Genomic DNA, 22,989 nt, shown 5'->3' with positions numbered 1-22,989 from the left:
TTCATTTCCTCCCTTCTGGGCTCTCCTCTTCTGGCCAGGGGCCCCGCGGCGATCTCGGCGTGCCTGGCAGGAGGCACTGGACGTGGAAGCCGTGGGGCCCGACGGCGTCCCACCTGCCCCGGGTCGCCTCCTCTAGCGCTCGCTGTCGCCAAGGGCTCTGGGTCCGCGGAAGAGTCAGTGCTGACCGCGGCCTGGCCATCCAATCGCTTCTCGCATATTTCCCTCCGCTGGCGCGCGGCGGCGGCGCGTGGGCTCGCGCGCGGGCTCGGGCGGCGCGAGCCCGGGCAGCGCGAGCCCCCGCGCGCCGGGGAGTGGCGCATGCGCGGGCGTGCTGCGAGCCCGCTGAGGTGAGCCGAACCGCGGCGGCGCCGCGAGCCAAGCATCGGAGCTGTGAGGACCCGAGCGGCGGTGCGCGAGCGGTGGCGACGAACAAGTGGCAAGCCCAAGCCCAGGCCGCCCGGGACCAGTGGGCCGCCCGCGGAGCCTCGCGGTCCAGAGGTGGCGGCGGCGGCGGCGGCATCCCGGGCGGCCTGTGAGGGATGCGCCGCCCACTGCCCCGCGCCGCCTGACCGCCCCCGCCTCGGCTCGCGGTGCGCCACAGCCGGGCCCGCGGCCGTCCCCGCCGCGCTGTTGCCCGGCCGCTGCGCCTGCGGGGCCGCGCCCGGCCCGGCCATGTGGACCCCCACGGAGGAGGAGAAATACGGCGTAGGTAGGTGAGGCTGCGGCCAGGCCGCGGCGGGGGTTTGGGGGACGCGCCCATGCGCTCGGCCCCGGTCCCGCCCCGCCTCGTTTCGCGCCCGCGCGCCCCCGCCCCTGCCCGCAGGCTGCGCGGCCTCGGCGGGGCGAGCGCGGAGTGGGGGCGGCGCGGGCGCGGGGCGCGGGGCGCGGGGGTGGAATCGGGGCTGCGGGCGCGGGGAGGGCGGCAGGGGGCGCTGGCGGCGCGGCCTCCGCAGGTGCGGCTGGCGGGATGGGTGGGTAGGGTCCAGCGGTTTCGGGTGTGGGGCACCGGGCAGTTGTACCCAAGAAACCACATTCTGGGAAGCTCTCTTCTCCGCTCCCAAACCTCAGTTTTAATGAGTTTCCGCACCTGCATTGATGAGGGCAGTGTTTATTATTGGACCTTAAAAAAAAAGGATAGAACACGTTGACATTTTCCCAGTTCAAAATTTTGCAGACATTTGACTTTAAATGTTTATCTGTTTTAATTTGCTTTGCCTTCACGATTAGAAATAATTACCTTACAATAGGAGGTGTTTTTGGACATGTCTCAATGTTAAGTTTAGTGTGTGTACTGTAGTCCAGGCTTTGTTAAAAACAAACTTGCTTTTAGACGAGACCGTTATTCCTCTTAGAATCCTCTTTTTAAAAATTTGTTATGAGTGTTAAATTCCAGAAGCTAAATAATTCTCATAACATTTAACTTGTTTAAAAAGAATATTTAATAATTTAAGGGATTGAATGTTTTACTTTTCTGTTAGTGTTTTGTGACAATTGCATGACAGAGGAGTTCAGCCACATTGCATTATTGTAAGTCACCTGTCATCTTGTTCAGTTAGAAACAGAATTAAAATGTTGAGTGTACAGTTTTCCCCCCTAAGTTGTAGTGGAAAAGTATAGATGGGTAATCTGTCTAAACACAGATTTTTGTTTCCCATTTTTACTGCAGCTAAATCAAGATTTAATTCACAATTCAGTACAAAACCACTTTTTAAACTGGCAGTGGTAACAAATGTTTAGGAATACGTACCATCAGACAAATTATGTGAAAATTGAATTTATTTAAATTTAAGGACTTGCAGTGAAATCTGTGTTGATAGAAAATCTTGTTTTGAAAGGTAACTTTCTGCGATTTTTAATTAACTATGTCACACTGGCGTAACAACATGCTAGGATGGGGGTGATAAAAGGAGCCCCAGTGCTAGAGCCGGAATTGGGAAGTGATGTGAAGAGCCGGGATTCACCTCTGGGGACATTTTACCCTTTCTCTTAGAGCGTTCCCTAAACGCTTAATAGTTTCTATGAAATGAAGAGTTGATGGTCTGTCTTCTCTATAACTTGCTCTCAGAACTGCTTAACTAGAATAACAATTGATGTGAAAGTGGTCAACTGTCCAGTTGCACGTAAGGGGTAATTGCTTTTCTTTTGGGGGAGGAGGAACCCTTGAGTAGTGAAGTTGGCAGAGTTCTGAGTCTTGACTTCTTTACTGGTGTGGGCAAGTTACTTAACATCATTTTCTTAATGTGTAAATTGGGGATAATATTTACCTACAGGATTGTGAAAGTCAAATGAGAGCCTACCAAATGCTTAATAAATGTTAATTTCTTCTTCCCCCCCTTAATACTTAGAGTGATAATAATGGTAGCTAGGTGTTTCCTTAGATATGTTCTGAGAAGGAGGCAAGGCAAGGTAATCAAGATAGGCATATGTGACTCTTAAAACACTAGGATTTGGTGTGTGATTTACTCAGGAAGATATAATGAAATTGTTGCATTCCTAGGACCGTGGATTTAGCTTTAGAAAAATTATTTCCCATGGAGGGGCACAGCATTGGGCACAGAACAGGACTTAAATGTGTGTTAAATGAGAGGAGGCAGTTATTCTGAAAGCATTAGAAACTGTGATTTCATGTAATTTAGCCTTTTATGCCAAACAAGGCAACTCTCACTTTCTACTTCTCTCACAGCTTTCTTCTATGCCTTCCTCAATTAGGGTCTGAAAGGTCTGTATAAATTGTTAAAAACTCAGGGTACTTTTTCAATAAGTATGTTAGAGCTATACTGCTAGACCTGTTCATAAAATCCAGTTTCATCTATAAAATAGCTTAAATGTTTTACTCAAATGAGGAAAATAGTCAATTAAAATGACATGTTAGCTGCATTATTTGTTTAATTGCTAGCTTAAAAATCAAACCATTATCATTATTTCCATGAGAAAATGTTTTGAGTTTCATCTTTGATTTTTATGACCAACTTGGAGCACAGATGTCCGTCTCTGCTTGCTAACCCAAAATCCTTACAGCAGCGAGGGAAACTTGTACCTACTTCCTACCAATTTGGAGGAATTGCTCAGATGTTAGTGAGGGAAGGAGTCCCTATTGCAACAGTGCAAAGGGTAAAGTTTGACGTTGGTAAAGTTTTTGAGATCTTGTAGTAATATCTTACTGCCTTTTATTTATTTCTTTTTATAATTAAGGAATTCTGTACAGATTATAACATTTTCAAATTATTTGATTTATTAACTCAGGACAGGTGATATGTAAGCTTTCCTTTCAATTTGATATTCTGTGATTGACTTTAGAGGGAGGGGAGGACACTGCCCTTTTTTGAGGATCACAAGAGTTAGGCAGTGTGCTGGGTATTTCACTTTTGTTACACCATGTGGATTCCCATAGCTGCCCTAATGTTATCTTCATTATGCAGATGAAGAAGCTGGATCTCGGGCTGTTCGTCCTTTTTTGTCCTTCAACAACTGAATATTCCCCTTAAGTTTTTTCTTGGCAATGGGCAGTATCTTGTGATATACTTGACACTCTTGCTGTCCTTTTCTAGTGTTACCAGGGGCTGTTCTTTTTTGAACCCTTTAATCCATATTCAGATTCCTTATGTCTCTTTCCCTATTAGAGATTATCTGCTTTCCTTTCTGTTGACATAAATGCTTGGAAAGCCCTGCATCCTTTTATTGTTTATTTTACGTTTCCAAGAAGCTTCCTGTTCCCAAGTGCATTAGGTGAGAAAAATCCAATTATTTTTGTGAAACATCTGTCATTCCCTTATTGATTGCACTCAAACTACCAAATAATGGAAACCAAAGACCAAGAAAATACTTTCCCCATCCTCTAACAGCAGCACCAAACAATAACAACAACAACAAATAAAACAAGGATTGTAATTAAACTCCTAAAATAGAAAAGCAGTGAAAGTTTGAGTACATATGTATTAGTTTGGCATCTTAAAAGTGGAAGCAGCCTCAGAAGGTCATCTTGTTTGTTCTACTGTTATGAGGTGAATTTTTAAATAATTCAGGGCATTTGTAGCTTATTCTTTCCTAATCCCCACTTAGTAGACCATGAAATCCCCACTTAGTAGACCATGAAAAATTTTCCTCATTGCCAACTAGAATTCCTCATGTTTTAGTATTGTAATGTTATATTTTTTGAATTTAAAAAGTAATGCATATTTTGTGCCTTTTATCTGATTTCTTTTGCTTTATTTTCCTCAGATAGGTGAAAAAAAACAAACAAAAGAACACTATTAAAAAAAAAAGCCTTAAAAGAAATTTAACATGGAAATCCTGTGGGGAGGGAATAGGTCCATGAAACTAGATCTGAAAGAGCTGGTATTCACAGAATTTCACTAAATATGTTGGTGAATGGGGTACAACTCCGTGAAATAGGGTGAGGGCAGTGGGCTCTTTAGTTACTTGCTCCATGAGGCAATCCCAGCCTTTGAAGCCTCTGAAAGGGCCCCATACCTCTAAGAAGTAAAGACATCCACTAGGGGTAGAGAAGATGTCATATACCCAGGACTTTTATTTTGTTCTGAAAAGTGAGGACATGCTCAATGTGTTATGATTTAGTTTTCATAGGGAACTTCCACATCAGGATTCTGCTTGAGCCTTACATCATGTAGTCACCTCTCGCCTCTTTTTTAAACAGATGGAAAACTTCAGCTGAGAGAAGTTAAGTGACTGTGATCTAAGGTACTTGAGCCAGTAATCCTGAGTTGAGATTTGAACCTAGGACTTTGGGATTCTAAGCCACAGCTTCTTTCATTATGCCATGTTGCCTCTGCAAGGAATTTGTCAGTAGTGTATGTCTTGGGCACAAAAGATAAGCGATTCGTTCTCTACAGACTTTTCATTAAGTTATATTTAAGGAATTTTATTTCTATATTAAACAGTTTTATAAGACTACATAGTATTTAGTGTTCTACTTCTGAATGTAATGATTTGCATTGATAATGAGTATAGATCAGGGTATGACATGTCAGAAGGCAGGTTTTTATTGTTTTATTTTTTTTGATTTTTTTAAAATTAGTTTCAGGTGTACAAAACAATGTAATAGACATTTATCATTTATATCCCTCACACAGTGATAACCCTCTCCCCCATCTACTACCCCTCTGACATTGCACACAGCCATTACATTTCCACTGTCTCTGTTCCTAACGTTGAACTTCACTTCTTGTAACTATATATGTATATAAAATTGTAGTTGACATTCGTTATTGTTCAGCTTCAGGTGTACGGTGCAGTGATCAGGCATCTACATCATCCCTGAGGTGGTCTCCCTAATGGCACAAGTGTCCATCGGATACCCTACAAAATCTTTACAACATTATTGATTGCATTCCCCAAATTGACTTTCGTATCCCCGTGGCAATCTTGTGGTTACTGATTGTAGAAGGCAGGTTTTTAAACCGCCCTGAGGAATATGTTGGGTATTATTGCCGTCTTTTTAAGGGAGTGTTAATAGGAAAGAAGTTGAATTTAGCAAACATTTATTGACTGCCTTCCCAAAACAAGAGGTCTTTGTTTTGATCTGTCATTCTGTAGAGCAAACAGGACATGATCAATAGGAAATGATCAGCATTTTTTATAGAACAGGCAATACGTAACAATATTCTATAGACTATTGAAATGTTGCAGTTCATTTTATCATGCAGTATTATAAAAGAATGTGCTTTAGAAGCACTAAGCTAAATTGTAAACATGATACCGTTTTATATCTAGCATTTTTAGACACATTCTGAAGCATGACAGTCTCATAAAGGAATGGTTATTGAGGTTGAAAGTACTTTATATTCATACCATATTTTCACATTTGTGCTTAAAAATTAATTTTTTAAGTTTGTATTTTGAATCATTTTTTGAATTCTTTTGTCTTTAGTCTTGATTATAAAGACATTTCACTTGATCTGAAATTATTCCCAATGTATAAGCATTATTGGATATGCTATGTTACGGTTTTGGTCCAATGTTGTAAACCTGTTTATGATTATACTCTCAAGACTTTTGCATAACCCCTCTAGACTGATTTTGTGTGGAAAAGCAAGAGTTTTTTTCACATAAAGGCTTTGGGAACTTAAAAAAAATATTCATAAATACATTGCCAAATTATTTTAGTCGTGGTCCAGGTACTTGCAGTTGATTTGCTGCATCACCATTAGGATATTCTAGCAAAGATAATGACTGACTATGTTGGGAAATGTCATTCAGAAGCTTTCTGTTTTCCTGCTTATCTATGATGGAATACAATCCCACCCTCCTACTTCCATCCGTTTCTCTCTTTCGCTTCTAAGTCATTCCTGAGCTCTTGCTGATTAATGAGTGAGAATCAAAATCGATGGAAGAATTAGTGTATGATAAATTAACTTTATATTGTAGACTCATATCATACTTCAAACATATGTGCATTTGGTCCAGTCGTAGTGCCCTAACCACTTTTTGGGTTAGGCAGCTGTGATTAGAACATTCTTCCTTATTGGATAGAATAGACTCCCTGCAATTTCTTAGGATTTTGTGTTCTGTGCCTATATGTAAATAGTTTGCATCAGAGCCCTTCAGTAATATATAACATTTTAGAATTGTGGGAGACATTAGAGGTAATACGGTTTAAGGCTCCAGAAATAAGTAAGACTAGTTGAAATAGCTGATATTCATTAAATGTTTACTATGTGCTCAGCACTTTCATGTTACGGCTCAGATTTGCTTTTTTAGCCTCTTCTGCTGACCTACTTGTACTTTACACTTTGGTCAAACTGAACTTTCCCTAAGTTCTTTGGTTTGGATTTAATTATACCAGTGCTGCTATGTGCCAGGATTATTTGCCACCTATTAAATACTTTTTTTTGTTTGCTGTATTATATCTTTATTTATATTATTCTGTTTATGTGGGGTGCTGTACCCCCATGTTCATCTCTCTGATTCTTTCTTACTTGTCAAAGCTCTTTTCAGGTACTGCTATCTTTGTAAATCTTTTTCTAGACCCTTGACCATACCCCTCTCTTTTTCTAACCAGATAGATTTTATACTTTTATATTCCATGATACTTTGTGCGTTACAGTGGTATATTTATTTTATTCTCTTCCATTAGACCAACATCTTTCCAACTTTTGACCTACAACAAGAAATACATTCAAAATTGTTATCTCTTATGTGTGTATGTACATGTATACATGCATATACATACAGAGGGTGCCAAAAAATGTATACATATTTTAAGAAAAGAAAAAACTATTAAAATTGTAATACAATGAATGATGCTAACATTCATTTGATTAATGCCGTCTTTTCAGCTAACATCATACTACACATTGCTACCGTAATTCAATTCAACTTGGAAAAGTAATGCATAGATAACATCTCTTAAAATGGGTATGTTTCTTTGGCACCCTGGTATATACATATATGAAGAAGTTAAAAGTTTCATGATGTAATACTTACTGTACAGTGTACTCTGACATTTTCTGTTCATTACTATTTCATTAAAAAATATTGGTGGCAACTTAATTGATTTTGTGACCCACGGTTTTAAAAAATACTGCTTTAGGCTATAAACTCTTAAAACTAGGGATTGTGCCATATTTATCTTTGTTTTATTGACAGATATAATTCAGTACCAGCATGTAGAAGATTTTATACACATATTTGTAGCATTGAGTTGGACGTTATTTTTGTTAATGTGGCGTAAAGTCTGATTTTTGGAGACTTTTGAGCTTGCCATTTCACACTAATCACTCATATTGAATTTATAGCGACCAAACTCTGGGTTTTATTTCATCTGAACTGAAGTCAAGCTAGATATCCTCCATCCTGAACTTGTATGATTGATAATAAACATAGATGTAAAATTTTAGTTTCATTAAGAAATATTACATTTATTTCTGTTACATTTCGTTGAGGGGGTGAACATTTGGCTTGCCCTTGTTTGTCCTAAATTGGGGGCAGGGCTAGATATATTTGGCTTAATCAGTATAACTGCTCAAGTCTTTTTGAAGCTTGAGTTTGTGATCCTACATAGTATTTTCTTTGAGCCTTTATCGACACAATTGATAAACCTGTCTTCTGTCTTTTCCAAGTGGCTGATAAAAATGTTGAACAGAATCTGAAAATATTTTACTGTCTAGAGGGAAGTGACCAGTTTATAAACAAGTAGATTTTGCTATGTCGTGTTTTGAATGCAAATTATCTGGATGACTTATTGAACATTTCATGACAGAGCCAGCTGGGCTACCTTTGTGAACTTGATAGTGATTGGGGTTAGGATGGGCTCCTAACTGTTGGCCAGACTGTTGTTTATAGCCAAGGAAGAACGATGTGCTAAGAGGTCTGTGTGCCCTTACTTTTTTAAGTGTGGGGAATAACAAAGAAATTTTAGCATTGGAAAGATAAGTCCATTTTCATCTTCATGGACAGGAGGAGGGGTGGCACCAAACTTTCCTTGAGTTTTGTTTCTGACATTCTCTCCGCATTCCCTACACACTAGATATGCTGGACAACTCACCCTTTTCCACACAGGCGTAGAATTTTCCTACCTTTGTCACTTTGCTCAGATTGTTATGACAGGAACGCAGTGACTGCCTTTCTCTGCGGGAGAATGCCAGCTCAAAAAGCTCAAGTGTCATCTCTTTGATGCCTTTCCCAGCTCTGCCCTATATTAATAAGTGCAGCTTCTTGCGCCTGCAGCAGTTGGACCAACCTCTAGTATGGCACTTACCATTTTAGATCATGCTTAATTGCATTTTTTTGCCTCAGGGGATTGAGCTTCTTTAGGACAAGGAACTATCTTCATGTTTATAACCCTAGGACCTAGTATATAGTGAGTAATCAGTGATGTTTAATTAGGAGTCCAACCTAATGAAGAGTTTTATTTTGCTTTGTTAATCTTGATAGTATTTTAAAAGACAGGCTATAAATCTAATAATACTTAGCTGTTAGAAATTTGTGACATCATGACTACACTTTATTTTTGTCTTGGCCTTTCTCTTTCTTGACCTTGGTAGGAAGGTTTACTGCTGAGTTCTGATTTTGGGTGGGAGCCTTAGGAGTCCAGTGTGAATCCATCTCATGTGGAATTTCACAGTTACCACAATAATGACAGAAATCTTACTATAGCAGGTAGTTTGAATGCAGTCTGAATTTACTCCAAACAGTACCTCTTTCATTTAACGTCTTTGGGGAAGCTATGTTTTGGATGAGTGACTTCCAGAGAATTCAAGGTTAAACCTTTAAAAGCACCAAGAAAAGATTTTGTTGGATTTTTTCTAAAATATAATGTATTCTATTCTTCCTTATATTGTGAATTCAATATGTTAATAAATACATTTGAACTTTTTCTGTGTAACACTTTACTTCTGATTGTATAAGATACACGTTTATTACGGAAATGTTGGTATATATAGAAATATACACCAAAGAAGAAAATAAGTGTATATCTTATTTTTGTTACCCAGACATATCCCCTTCAACATATTAGTATATATTTCCAGTCTTCTTTTCTATGTACACATTTAAGTAGGCTTTTAAAGTAAATTTAGGACCATACTGTATATATTATCTTACAATCTTTTATTTTAAATCTGTTGCACTGTGAACATTTTCATATGTGTGGAATGTTCATTGTTTTAATGACTGCTGTTCCGTAATATGGATGTACTATAATTTACCTAAACTCCTACTTCTGAGCAGTTGATTGTTTGAAATTAATTATTGCCAGGACAGTGAGGGTGCTTGTTTTTCTGCTCCCTTGTCAACATAGGGTATTATTTCCTCCACATACTTGCATTTTCAAAAATTTCAAAATTGATACATCTTGAGAGGCATAAACCCCAAGCATTACAGAAATAAAGTGTCCCCTACTACCAGCTCAGCTTCTTGGGCATCAGTTGTTTAACTGAACTTTCTGATGATTTGATACTGTCAAAACAAACAAGTGATTATGACGTTGATACTTGTTTGCTTCCTCTCAAATCTCTAGGAAAATCACTAATTCCAATTAGTGGTTCTTTTGTTTGTTTATTTTCTCATCTTGCTGTGATGTTCTCTGGTACTTTTTGGGGGTATGTGGGACTCTGATTCATTGTCAGTGACTTGAAATTATACACCCCCCCCCCCACACACACACGGAGGGTGCCAAAAAATATATATACATTTTAAGAAAGAAAAAACTGTGTTAAAATTACACTGATGGTAATCACTTTGAGCACCTCTTGTAATTGCAGAAGTCAAACGTGACTTGTATTCATCTTTTGTTATCAGTATATATTGAGTATTACAATTTGAATACAGTTTTTTCCTTTCTTAAAATGTGTATACTTGTACATTTTTTGCTACCCTCTGTGTATATACATATACTGAGGGTGCCAAAAAATGTGCAAAAAAATGTATGCATATATATATATTTTTAAATTATTTATTTTAAGTGTTTCTTTCCAGGACCCATCGCTCCAAGTCAAGTAGTTCTTTCAATCTAGTTGTGGAGGGCGCAGCTCACAGTGGCGCATGTGGGGATCCAACCGGCAACCTTGGTGTTATGAGCACTGTGCTCCAAAAAACTGAGCTAACCCTCCACCACTGTATGCACATTTTAAGGAAAGAAAAAACTGTATCAAAATTGTAATAATATATACTGATAACAAAAGATGAGTGCAAGTCATGTGTGTACTTTTTTCTGGCACCCCGGTACACACACACACACACACACACACACACACACACACACACACATTCTTCAGTATTCTTTCTATCTCTGCCCTTTTCTTTTTTCTGTAGCTACTTGGAATATCATCCTTTTCCCATTTGCTAGCCTCTCACTTCTGTTTGCTTCTCTCTCCAGCCGTATATTTGTAAGCTAGATCTGAATTGAACTTGTTCAAGGGAAATTGGGTAATCAGCTGTGTGGGAAATGAAAGTGGCTCCTTTCCTGTCCTTTGAAGTGAGATTCAGTGCTTTTATGATAGACTCAGTCCTGTTAGATTCAGTGCTTTTATGATAGACTCAGTCCTGTTAAAAGAACTTCCTGACTCATGGTCAAGGTTGGGCTCTGTTCTTTGGAACAGAGGCAGTGCTCTGGGAGTGACAGCCTGATGCAGAGTTGTTCTGTGCAGAGGGCAGTTTTCCTTCTGGGTGGGTCCATGTAGACATCTGATACTGCTGCAGACATCTTGTTATTAGGAAAGCCAGGAAGGAGGGGGTTTTGTTTTACTTTTTGATATGGGAAAGGGAAGAAACAAGTAAGGATGCTTGGAGCACTATGGATAGAGGGAAGGAACCTTCTGAAAAAAATCTTTTGATACATTTAAACATACTGGGGTGAGAGCTCCCATGTGGCAGAGTAGATAAATGCTGTACTTGCTTCATCCTGTGAAAACATGAAAATTACAACTAAATTATAGAACAATCAACCTGGAGAACTATCTGAAGTCTAGGTAAACAGAAGTTTTATAACTAAGGATATAAAGAAGAAGCCACGTGGAGACTGGTAGGAGGGATAGAGACGCGAAACAGGTTGGCCCCAGACTTTTGTGTGGTGGTTCAAAATTGGGGGGTATCTTGACTATAGAGGTTCCCCATGGAGGAGTGGGGGACCCCAACCCCATACCAAGCTCCCCAGCCCGGAGTACTGGTACTGGGAAGAGGAGCCCCCATAATATCTGGCTGTGGAAAAAACAGTGGGGATGCTGACTATCCAAGTGGGACGGAAGGCTGTAGGAAACCCAGATGTCCTCTTAAAGGGTCCGTGCACAGACTCATTCTCTTGCAGGCATTCACCCTGGGCTCCAGCAGAGGGACAGTGACTCAGGGGGTGTTGGAGACATGAGGAGAGACTGAGTTGTGTGGCTTCTGGGCGAGGACTGCAGGGACAGTTGCCGTTTTCTCTGTGTGGGGTCTTCCTCCTGTGCAGCCAGCAGGTGTGTGCCATCTTTCCTGTGTGGTGCCCTGCTCCCATGCCCATGGCCAAATCTGAATTGGTCTGGTGAGCTCTGCTTGCTCCACCTTGGTGACTCACTGATGCCCCAACATACACAACTCCGTACCACATGAGGCTTTATCAGAGGCTGAACCTTAAGGGTACTGGTAGCTGGCAACAGGCCTCAGAGTGACCTGACCTTTTGCAGAGCTACCCTAAGTCTGATACTGGTCGCCGCAGTCCTCAGTTTGCAGCATGGCCTCTTCCACATGCCTCCAGGTTCAGCACAGGCAGCAACCAACTGTGGATTACTTTGTAGCTCCTACCAGGTAGTTCCTGGCCAGTCATAGGCAGTGGCTGACCTGGGCCTGCACCTAGCCCCTCCCAAGATGCCCCAGAACCAACGTACTTGGAGGTTGGCTTCAGACCACAGCAGAGCACCACCTAATTAGCCCCACAAATGGCACACCCAGAGGGCGGTCTGAATAGAGCCCACTGGAGTAAATCTTGCTCTATGGGGTGAGCCCTGCACATAGCAGCCTGTAAGCTGTGGTTGTGGCCAAACCCCACAGCCAGTCAGCCTGAGAGGATCAATCCCACCCACTGACGTGCTGATAGCAGTCAAGGCTCAACTACAACAGGAGAGCACAAACAACCCACACAAGGGATATTCCTGGAGCACCCAGTGCGGGTGATCATGGAGACTGTGCCACTGGGCCCCACAGGACACCTGCTACATAAGGCCATCTGGTAAGAATGGGAGACATAGCAAGTCTATCTAATACATAGAAACAAACGCAGAGAGGCAGCCAAAATAAGAAAACAAAGAAATACATCCCAAATGAAAGAACAGGAGAAAACTCAGATGAAGAACTAAATGAAATGGAGGCAAGCAACCTACCAGAGACAGAATTCAAAACACTGGTTATGAGGATGCCTCCTCAAGGAACTTAGTGAGAACTTCCACAAAGAGATATCAAGTATAAAAAGCACATAAAAACTGTAAAAATAATCAGAAGTGAAGAATACAGTAACTGAAATGAAGAATGAACTAGAAGGACTCAACAACAGACTAAATGACGCAGACGGTCAAATCAGTGATTTGGAAGACAAGGTAACAGAAAACACCCAATCAGAACAGCAAAAACAAAAAAGAAAAAAAATGAGGATAGTTTAAGAGACTCTGGGACAGCATCAAGTGTAACAACATTTGCATCATAGTTACTTTAAAGGGAGCTCCCATAAGACTGTCAGTTGATTTCTCAACAGAAACTTTGCAGGCCAGAAGGGATTGGCACGAAATATTCAAAGGGATGAAAAGCAAGGGCCTACAATCAAGACTACTCTACCCAGAAAAGCTATCATTTAGAATAGAAGGGCAGATAAAGAGCTTCCCAGGTAAGAAAAAGCTAAAGGAGTTCATCACCAAACCAGTATTACAAGAAATGTTAGAGGGACTTCTTTAAGAGGGAAAAAAAGAAGGATCAAAATTATGAATAATGGCAATAACTACATATCTATCAACAATTACTTTAAATGTAAATGGATTAAATGCACACACAGACTGAAAGTAAAGGGATGGAAAAAGTTATTTCATGAAAATGGAAACAAAAGGCTGGGGTAGCAATACTAATACTAGACAAAACAGACTTTAAAACAAAGGCTATAACAAAGTAGGACCCAGTAATCCCACTTCTGGGTATTTATCTGAAGAAACCCAAAATGCTTCTTTGAGGGGACATGTGGATCCCTATGTTCATTGCAGCATTACTTAAAATGCCAAGATGTGGAGGCAGCTTGGGCGTCTGTTGATGGATGGTTGGATTAAACAGGAAGTGGTACATATATACAATGAAATATTGCTCTGCCATGGAAGGGAATGGATGCTTGCCATCTGTGGCAGCATGGATGGACCTGAAGGGTATTGTGCTGAGTGGAGTATGTCAGACAGAGAAAGAAAGATGCAATGTGATTTCCCTTTTATGTGGAATCTAAAGAACAGAAACAAACAAAAGAAACAAACTCATAGATACTTAGAACGTTTTGATGGTTGCCAGAGGGGGGGGGTTGAGGGGATGGGTGAAAAAGGGAAAAGGATTAAGAAGTACAAATTGATTGTTAAGAAGTAGTCATGGGGATGTAGGGCATAACATAGGGAACATAGCCAATAATATGGTAATAACTATGTATAGTGCCAGGTGAGTACTAGACTAGTCAGGGGGATGACTTCTAAGTTATACAAGTGTCTAACCACTATGCTGAACACCTGAAATTAATGTAAAATAGTATTGAATGTCAACTGTAATTGGGTGAAAAAAGTGGGGGAATAGTGAAGGGCAATATGTAATCCAAATTTCTAGGTATAAAACGTAAGTCATGGGGATGTAATGTACAGCATGGGGAATATAGTCAATATTTTGATAGCATGGTACTGTGTCAGATGGTTGCTGGACTTATGGTGATCACTTCTTTAGGTATATAATTGTTGAACGACTATGTTGTACACCTCGAACTGATATAATGTATGTTAGCTATATTTTTCAATGAAAATCTTAAAAAAATAAACATACTGAAATATTTAAGTTTCAAGGAGACAGTGTTATAGGACTGTAGTATCATTACGATACTGTGGTTGTCTCACAAAGTACTCATTGTTTTTATTGATTTGCTTTCTCAGAAACTGCATCAGATTTCTGTATTGGGTATGTAATCTGTCTTAATTGGTTAATTCTTCACCTCGATATTTAAAAATTATTTTTATCATGGTAAAATATACATAAAGTGTACATTTTACCCATTTTAAGGGTGTAATTCAGTGGCATTAGGTACTTCAAATCATATAACCATCACTACTATTTATTTCCAAGACTTTTTTATCATCCCAAACATAAATTCTATATCCCTCCATCCAGCTCCTGGTAACCTCTGTTCTACTTTCTGTCTCTCTGAATTTGACTATTCTAGGTACCTCACATAAATAGAATCATATGGGCCGGCCTGGTGGCTCAGGCGGTTAGAGCTCCACACTCCTAACTCCGAAGGCTGCCGGTTCAATTCCCACATGGGCCAGTGGGCTCTCAACCACAAGGTTGCCGGTTCAGTTCCTCGAGTCCCGCAAGGGATGGTGAGCTCTGCCCCCTGCAACTAAGATTGAACATGGCACCTTGAGCTGAGTTGCCTACCAGATGGCTCAGTTGGTTGAAGCGCAGGCTCTCAACCACAAGGTTGCCAGTTCAATTCCTTGAGTCTCGCAAGGGTGGGCAGCGCCCCCTGCAACTAAGATTGAGTACGGCACCTAGAGCTGAGCTGACACTGAGCTCCGGGATGGCTCAGTTGGTTGGAGCGCGTCCTTTCAACCACAAGGTTGCCGTTGGACTTCCGCAAGGGATGGTGGGCTGCGCCCCCTGCAACTAGCAAAGGCAACTGGACCTGGAGCTGAGCTGTGCCCTCCACAACTAAGACTGAAAGGATGACAACTTGACTTGGAAAAAAGTCCTGGAAGTACACACTGTTCCCCAATAAAGTCCTGTTCTCATTCCCCAATAAAATCTAAAATAAATAATAGATAGATAGATAGCTAGCTAGGTAGCTAGATAGATAGATAGAATCATGTAATATTTGTCCTTTTGTTTCCGGCTTATGTTACTTAGCATAATGTTTTCAAGGTTCATCCATATTGTGGCATGTATTAGAATTTCATTCCTTTTTATAACTGAATAATATTCCACTGTGTGTATATATCACATTTGTTTATCCATTCATATATTGATGTACACTTCGATTGTTTCCATCTTTTGACTCTTGTGAATAAAGCTGCTATGAACATTGGTGTGCAAGTATCTGTAACCCTATCTTCAGTTCTCTTGGGTATATACCTAGGATTGGAATTGCTGGATGAAATGACAATCCCACGTTTATGTTTTTGAGAAATTGCCAGTTTTCCACACCAGCTTCAGCATTTTACATTACCACCAGCAATCTGTGAAGGTTCCACATTCTTGCCAACACTTTTTTTTTTTTTTTTAAAGATTTTATTGGGGAAGGGGAACAGGACTTTATTGGGGAACAGTGTGTACTTCCAGGCCTTTTTTCCAAGTCAAGTTGTTGTCCTTTCAATCTTAGTTGTGGAGGGTGCCGTTCAGCTTCAAGTTGTTGTCCTTTCAGTCTTAGTTGTGTCAGGCGCAGCTCAGCTCCAGGTCCTGTTGCCATTTTCTAGTTGCAGGGGGCACAGCCCACCATCCCTTGCAGGAGTCGAACTGCCAACCTTGTGGTTGAGAGCCCATTGGCCCATGTGGGAATCGAACTGGCAGCCTTCGGAGTTAGGAGCATGGCGCTCCAACCGCCTGAGCCACCGGGCCGGCCCCATTTTTCTCTTTCTTTAAATGCTTATTTGCATCCATTAATCTAAACACTTTATTTTGCAAAGAGGCAATTTTGGATTCATGGTAACATTTAGAAGCCTTGAAATTCCAATCGAAATATGTAGTCCATTCAATTTTGTCAATTTCAAAGCCATGGTTGTCCAATTTGTTTTTAAGAAAAATAAGTTTTGGGGATTTCAGAAGTTCTCCATAATGGCCACTGGTATCATAAATTACTTTTAGTCAAACCAGTCCATTTTGTTAGAAATGTGCATGAGGAGACATCACAGTTTTTAAACATAAAATTGGCGGGGTCTCAGTAGGAGCGGTGCTCTGAAAGTATTTAGATAAGTGGGATGCCATTTTTCAGAGGCTTTTCTCTAGAGCAAAGACCCAAACAGCCTACAGGCCAAATACCAGCCAATCCCACTAAGAACAGTGTGATCCTGAAGGAGTCGGCTGAAGCTGAACAGCACAATTCTAGCAGAACAGCCAGCTCCCAAGTAAGTCAGGTTGAAGGCTGAAACACAGTTTGAGTGGCAGAGTCTGGTCTAGAACCAGACTGAAGGCCAGCACAGTTTCAGTAGAAACAGTCTGGTTACAAAGGGAGTCAGGCTGAAGGCTAGCATAGTCTCAAGAAGCTGCCTGATTCCAAAGGAGTCGGGCCCAGTTGCCAAAAATGAGTACTCGGAAATAAATGAGGCTTGTGACGGACAGGGGTGAAACCTTAAACAGATCCCAGTAGAGCCTGGACAGCTTCAAAATACAAAGAGATCAGAAGCTCAATCCAGGAGAAAACTTACCCTCAAACTCCAGGGTCAGTGAGAAAACAGTTCAGTGGGCTTGGTGGGCACCTCACCTGCTTGCTTTCCAGCCTCAGAGTTATCGGGGGTCTTCTCTGGATCCTTGTGTGGGTCATCAAACACATTGACCTTAAACAAAGTCAGCTATTTCTTCAGCAAAATGGGTTTATTTGGGAACAGCAAGGAATTGCAACCCAGAATACGTGCAACCGTGCTGTCCATGCGCAAGTCCACTAAAATAAAAGCGGATGCTCTGTTTTAGAGGGAAAAGGAAATTGTGCTTCTTGATTGATACAGGGCATGAGAACTCCCCTTTCTGGCCTCCCTATTTTAAATGAAGTGTCTGTTTATTTATTTAGTTTTTACAATTTCTTTCAACAGTGTCTTGTAATTTTCAGAGCACAAACCTTGTATCTTTTTGGTTAAATTTATATCTAAGTATTTTATTTTTATGATGCTATTGTAAGTAGAATGGTTTTCTTAATGTTCTCATATTCATTGTTAGTGTATAGAAAATACAACTGATTTTTGTATGTTAATTTTATATTCTGTGGCTGCTGAGTTCCTCTCAGCGCTAATGGTTTTTTGGGGGGAGAGGTATGAGTTCTTTAAGGTTTTCTACATATTAGATTGTCGTTTGTAAAAAGAGAGAATTTTACTTTGGCCTTTCCAATGTGGATGCCTTTTGTTTCTTTTTCTTGCCTAATTGCTCTGGCTGGAACTTCTAGCGCTATGTTGAGTAGGTGAACGCAGGCATCATTATCTTGTTCCTGATCTTTTGGGAGAAGTTTCCAGGTTTCACCAGTGAGTATGATCCCAGCTGTGGATTTTTTCATATTCACTTTTTTTTTCTTTCTTTCGTAGCAAGATTAGTTTCTGTTTCACTTAGCCCAAGCTACTGCTTGTACATAGCCCTGCTGTGTGTGTTATTTGTATTTGTTAAAGTATGTATCGTGTGGATCTGGGCATGTTACCTCTTCCTTCCTCATGGTGTTCATGCCCCAGTTTGCTGGCAGTTCTGTATTCTTCCCCAGTCCTCATTCATCTTTCTTACTACATTAGTTAATACTCAAAGTCAAGGTACTAAAAACTCATTTATATAAGTATAACGAGTAATTTAAAATTACACAAGTTAACCTGTTGTAAAAGTAGTAAGTAGAGATAGATAAAAAGAAAAATTTTTACTTAGCCTAGGTCTTACCACCCAGAGATATTTATTATATGGTTCTTTTCAGAATCCCCTCATCAAATGAAAATGATTCGAAAGTTGAACATCAAGATAAGTTATTTTAAGTCAGTCTAATCTCGAGTCAACACATGGGAGTGGTTCTTACAGATGTTTTACTTGGATATTCTCTAATTGTTTACTTCATAGAGATTGTGTAGTTAAAATATTAATAAATTCCAATGTTGGGAGAAAGAAATACATGTAGTTGTAGTGGTTGGAGATTGGTGGAAGCATTTCAAACAGATTTAATATGAAGATATAATTTGATAGAAATTGTTGAAGAATAATTTGGCCCTGAAAATACAGAATTTGAAATTATTTCTAGTTATGATCAGGAGGTGGAGGATAAAGATGGGGCTGATACTACATGCTACAAAAATTGGCAAGATGGTCTCCACTACAGCTGTTACATTAATCACAGAGGAAAAGGAAAGTTAAACTTTGTTTCTTGGCAAGAGTGGAAGAGGAAGAAGTTCTTTTTGAGGTAGTTTAAAACATAGGGAGTAACATGAAGTTGCAAAATATAAATTTTGATAACTTACTGAATTTTTTTATTGATTCAGTAGACATTTATTGGAGATCTGGTATGTGCTAGGCTCTGGGGAACAATGAAAGAAGGTACAGGTCTATTTACTTCCATGACCCGTAATCTAGAGGATTGTGAAAATTAGATTTGGGAAGTTTTATTTTATGATGGTAGTAGTTGAAACAGTGCCAGTAGACAAGAATTTTTGGCTAAAAATTGTACATGGAATTTTAGATCTAGAAAGTACCATAATGATGCTCAACCGTCTTGTTTTTCAAGTGGGATTACCAAGGTCAGAGATGAGTGGTGCTTTGGTCAAGGTCACTCACTAGTTTGGCTATTTGGGTCTTGAATTCAGATCCTGATTCCCTGTATAGGGCTTTTTCCTATATCATTGAATTTTGGATAGAATCACCAGAAGATAGGAATCAGTTTAGAAATATTTATCCGATGCCTACCATGTGGAGATTCAGTGGAGGAAACAAACATATTCCTATTCTTCAGGAGCTTATGCAAAGAATTCTTTCAATTAGAATTAATCGAAATCCATCTCAAACTGATGCAGAAGGGAGAATTTATTGGTTTGTGTAACCAGAAAAGGCATGAGTGAGTCTGGCCTCAGACCCATTAAACTGGAATGAGGGCCTCAAGACATCAGGACCTCTAGGTGTCCGTCTTACATTTTGGCGTATGTATATGTATTGGACTGTTGTTTTTTTTGTGCAGCCATTAATTTCTTCAATTTACTCCTTTCATTGTTGGGGAACAGCTTCTGACAGCTTTAGGATTGCCTCTTTACAGCGCATGATGGAATAGGAAAGAGCTATTTCCTGTTGGGAAGACATCAGGAAATGAATAGTATGGCCCGGCCTACTTCACATGCCCACCTGTGGTGGAGGGTGGTGTCTGACTGACAGCCCCACTGAAATCACATCGTGTGGGAGAGTTTCTGTAAAAGGTGAGCATTAGGAGTGCTGGGAACACAGACTAGTAAGGAGATAGACTACTGGACCCACCTGGACACCTTGCACACAAAGCTGTAGTAAATGTCACACGTGTGGTAGAAGTAGAATGTGCCACAGGAGTCAGGGCCTGGGGACTCCAGGGAAGATTCCTAAAGGTGAAAGAACTGAGTCTTGATGCGTGAGGAGGATTTTTGTGAGCGACGTGGAAGCATGAGAGGAGATCCAGGTAGTAGGAAACAGTGCAGTATGAGTTGAAGACTTGTGCACGGTGTTTTCGGAGAACTGTCACTGACTCCTGTGACATTTGGGAGAAAATTAGGAAGATAGGTTTGGCTGAGAGTGTGAAGCGCTTGAATGTCAGAGTAAGGAATTTGGCCCTTATTCTGTGGACCATGGGGAACCATTGAAACATTTTGATCCAGGGACAAAGGTATCGTAGGAAGGTAAGTGGAGGAACATAAGAGTGATTACAAATTTGGAAAAGCTCGATTAAAGAACAGTGGAGTTTATTTCCAGAGGAACTAGGCAATACTGTTCTTAACATGAAAAATGTATAATGATAGTGAACAAAATTACTTAACTCCCTTCTGTTTGCCTCTTCAGTAAATTAAGTACACTTAGCTTTTCTCACGAGATCAGAATCTATGTATAATTTCAGTAAGAAAATACTGTTATAATGGGCCTTTATAAATGACCTTATTAACTTTGATACATGTGAGACGGTACTTTTCTCTGTGGTATTTGGAGATTGTGGGTTGGAAATAGATTATTGATTGAGGAAATGACAATTACATTTTATTAGTTCATAAGTTAAATGGAATGAATATCTTGGGCTGCATTTTCTTTTAAACTCTATTTCAATTAGTTAAATGACAGAAACTAGTCCTGAACCTAAACTTTAGTGCTACGTGTTAATGTTCTTTTTCCTTCTAGTCTTCTGATTTTTTTGTTACTAAGAATTCTCAAAACTGCCCTTGTAACTGGGATTTTTGACACCTGTACCCTGAAACAGTGCTAGAACTGCAGTGTGCTCTGCTTGTGCTCCTGGGTCTCAGACTCTTAGAGAGAAAGCTCCTTCAGCTCTTCTGTCTGCATCTCTTCGTAATAATTCACTGTCTCTGGCCAGGATGGGACATAGACTCCTTGCTGTCCTCTTCCATCTCTTCTCCGTGTCTCTACCCTTAGTCCCCCTTTTCCCACTCTACAGACCACCTCCTTGAAATCTTTGTTCTTCTCTGACTCACCAGACATTATGTGCTCCCCTCACCACCTCATGACTGAAACCTGTTTGGGACTTAGTTGGAATACCTAGTTTATCTTTATATTAAGGCATATTCACCCCTTTTAAAGTCTTTCTTTCCTTGTAGAGTGTGTAAAACACATTTAAAAAGATAGTCTCTAACTTGAAGTGTTGTTATCTAGAAATGCAAAAAGATAACCCAATAGCTCTCTAATTTATACACAGCTCGTTTCCATGTTAAAATGGAGACTCAGAATTCTGTTCTGAGGTTGAATGTTTGTGAAAAGATTTAGCAGCGGTGCTATCTTTCGTTTCACATAGAGGAAAGTAAACTTTAGTATTGCATCCCATGGTATTTTTGTATTTCTATACTAGAGTTATACTGAAAAAAATACAACTTTAGAGACACCGTGGAATGCTTATGTTTGTAGATGCAGTATGCTCGTACATGGGATAGGCAAATATGGTGTACTTAATTTTTAAAAATCCTACGGCTTTTAAAAAATTATGAAAGTAATACTTGTGAAAGCCTCCTCTTAACTTATCCCTCCTAAGTGTATCTCCATTTCTCCCCTCACCCAGCTCAGGTAACTGCTATTAATGGTTTGATATTTCATACTCTTTCTATATGTATATAAAAATGTATATGTGTACACACTTTAAAAAATAAATGGTGTCTATATCTCTGAGTCTGTTTGTTTTGTTTGCTCGTCTATTCTGTTTTTTAGATTCCACATATAAGTGAGATCATATGGTACTTGTCTTTCTCAGTCTGACTTATTTCACTTAGCATAATATTCTTAAGGTCCATTCATGTTGTTGCAACTAATAAAAAAACAAAACAAAACAAAAACAACTTCCCAACTGAAAAAAAAAGTAAATAGTGGAATAAAAATTTCAAACACTAACCAGTACTTACTTTGTACCAGGTACTATTCTAAGTTCTTTACATATATTAACTCTTTATCCTCATTGTAATCCTTTGAAATATGTATTTTTATTATAACCACTTTTTTCGATTTTAAACTTCTTATTAAAATATAACATGCTAAAAAGTACACAGATCGTAAGTATACAGCTCACTTAAATATTACCAAGTGAACACACTATGTAACTCCCACCATTTTAACCCTCACAGCCCATTATACACCCCCTCCCAATACTTCTCTACCCCTTTCTTCTCAGAAGTGGCCACTGTCCTTAGACCACAGATTACAGTGGTCTATTTTTGGAGTGGATTATACAATATGAGTGTTTTATGCCTGGCTTCTTTGGCTCATTGTGTTCCCAATGGGCATATTGTTGAACCTAGTTGGATTTTTTTTAATTTCCTTTAAAAAAACTTTTTTTATTAAATTTATTAGGATGACATTGGTTAGTAAAGTTAGATAGGTTTCAAGTGTACACTTATATATCATCTATATGTTGCATTGTATGCTCACCACCCAGAGTCAGTTCTCCTTCCAGCACCATATATTTGACCCCCTTTACCCTCTTCTACCACCTCCCTCCCCCCTTACCCTCTGGTAAACTGTTGTCTGTGTCTGTGAGTTTTTGTTTCTTTGTCTTGTTCCTTTCAGTTTTATATCCCACATATGGGTGAAGTTATATGGTTCTCGGCTTTTTCTGTCTGACTTACTTCGCTTAGCATACTAATCTCAAGATCCATCTATGTTGTCACAAATTCATGCCTTTTTAAAAATATTAAATCACCACATCTAACCAAGCTTTTTCACATGAAATGCTTTTAAGACTTTCTGTATTTGTTCAGTTGATCTTTTGGAGCCTAAATTAGGGATTTTCATCTTTATTCCTATTAAACTTCATTCGGTTGACTTTTAGCCCTAATACTAATACTTAAAATTTGTCTATTTGGATTTCTTTTAATTCATATATTTGAATAGCTAATAGATGGCTTACAAAAATGTTAAGATAATAACAGCTGAACACTATTAATA

The 22,989-nt window shown here is 39.8% G+C and overlaps 1 protein-coding gene across 8 annotated transcripts in view; it reads left to right on the top strand.

The window, feature by feature from the left end:
- The first annotated feature begins 309 nt into the window (after nt 1-309).
- Nucleotides 310-22,989, top strand: part of DOCK3 (dedicator of cytokinesis 3) — a 292,122-nt gene continuing 269,442 nt past the window's right edge. For all 8 annotated transcript variants that reach the window (XM_074312252.1, XM_074312255.1, XM_074312249.1 and 5 more), the window contains exon 1: nt 310-709. In XM_074312252.1, coding sequence (XP_074168353.1) covers nt 673-709 — 37 coding nt within the window. In that variant the 5' untranslated portion in view covers nt 310-672. The remainder of the gene's footprint in view (nt 710-22,989) is intronic.

Source organism: Rhinolophus sinicus, linkage group LG10 (assembly GCF_036562045.2).
Source record: "Rhinolophus sinicus isolate RSC01 linkage group LG10, ASM3656204v1, whole genome shotgun sequence".
NCBI classification, from domain to species: domain Eukaryota; kingdom Metazoa; phylum Chordata; class Mammalia; order Chiroptera; family Rhinolophidae; genus Rhinolophus; species Rhinolophus sinicus.
The sequence above is the reverse complement of the archived record's forward strand: the minus strand, read 5'-3'. Positions and strand labels throughout refer to the sequence as shown.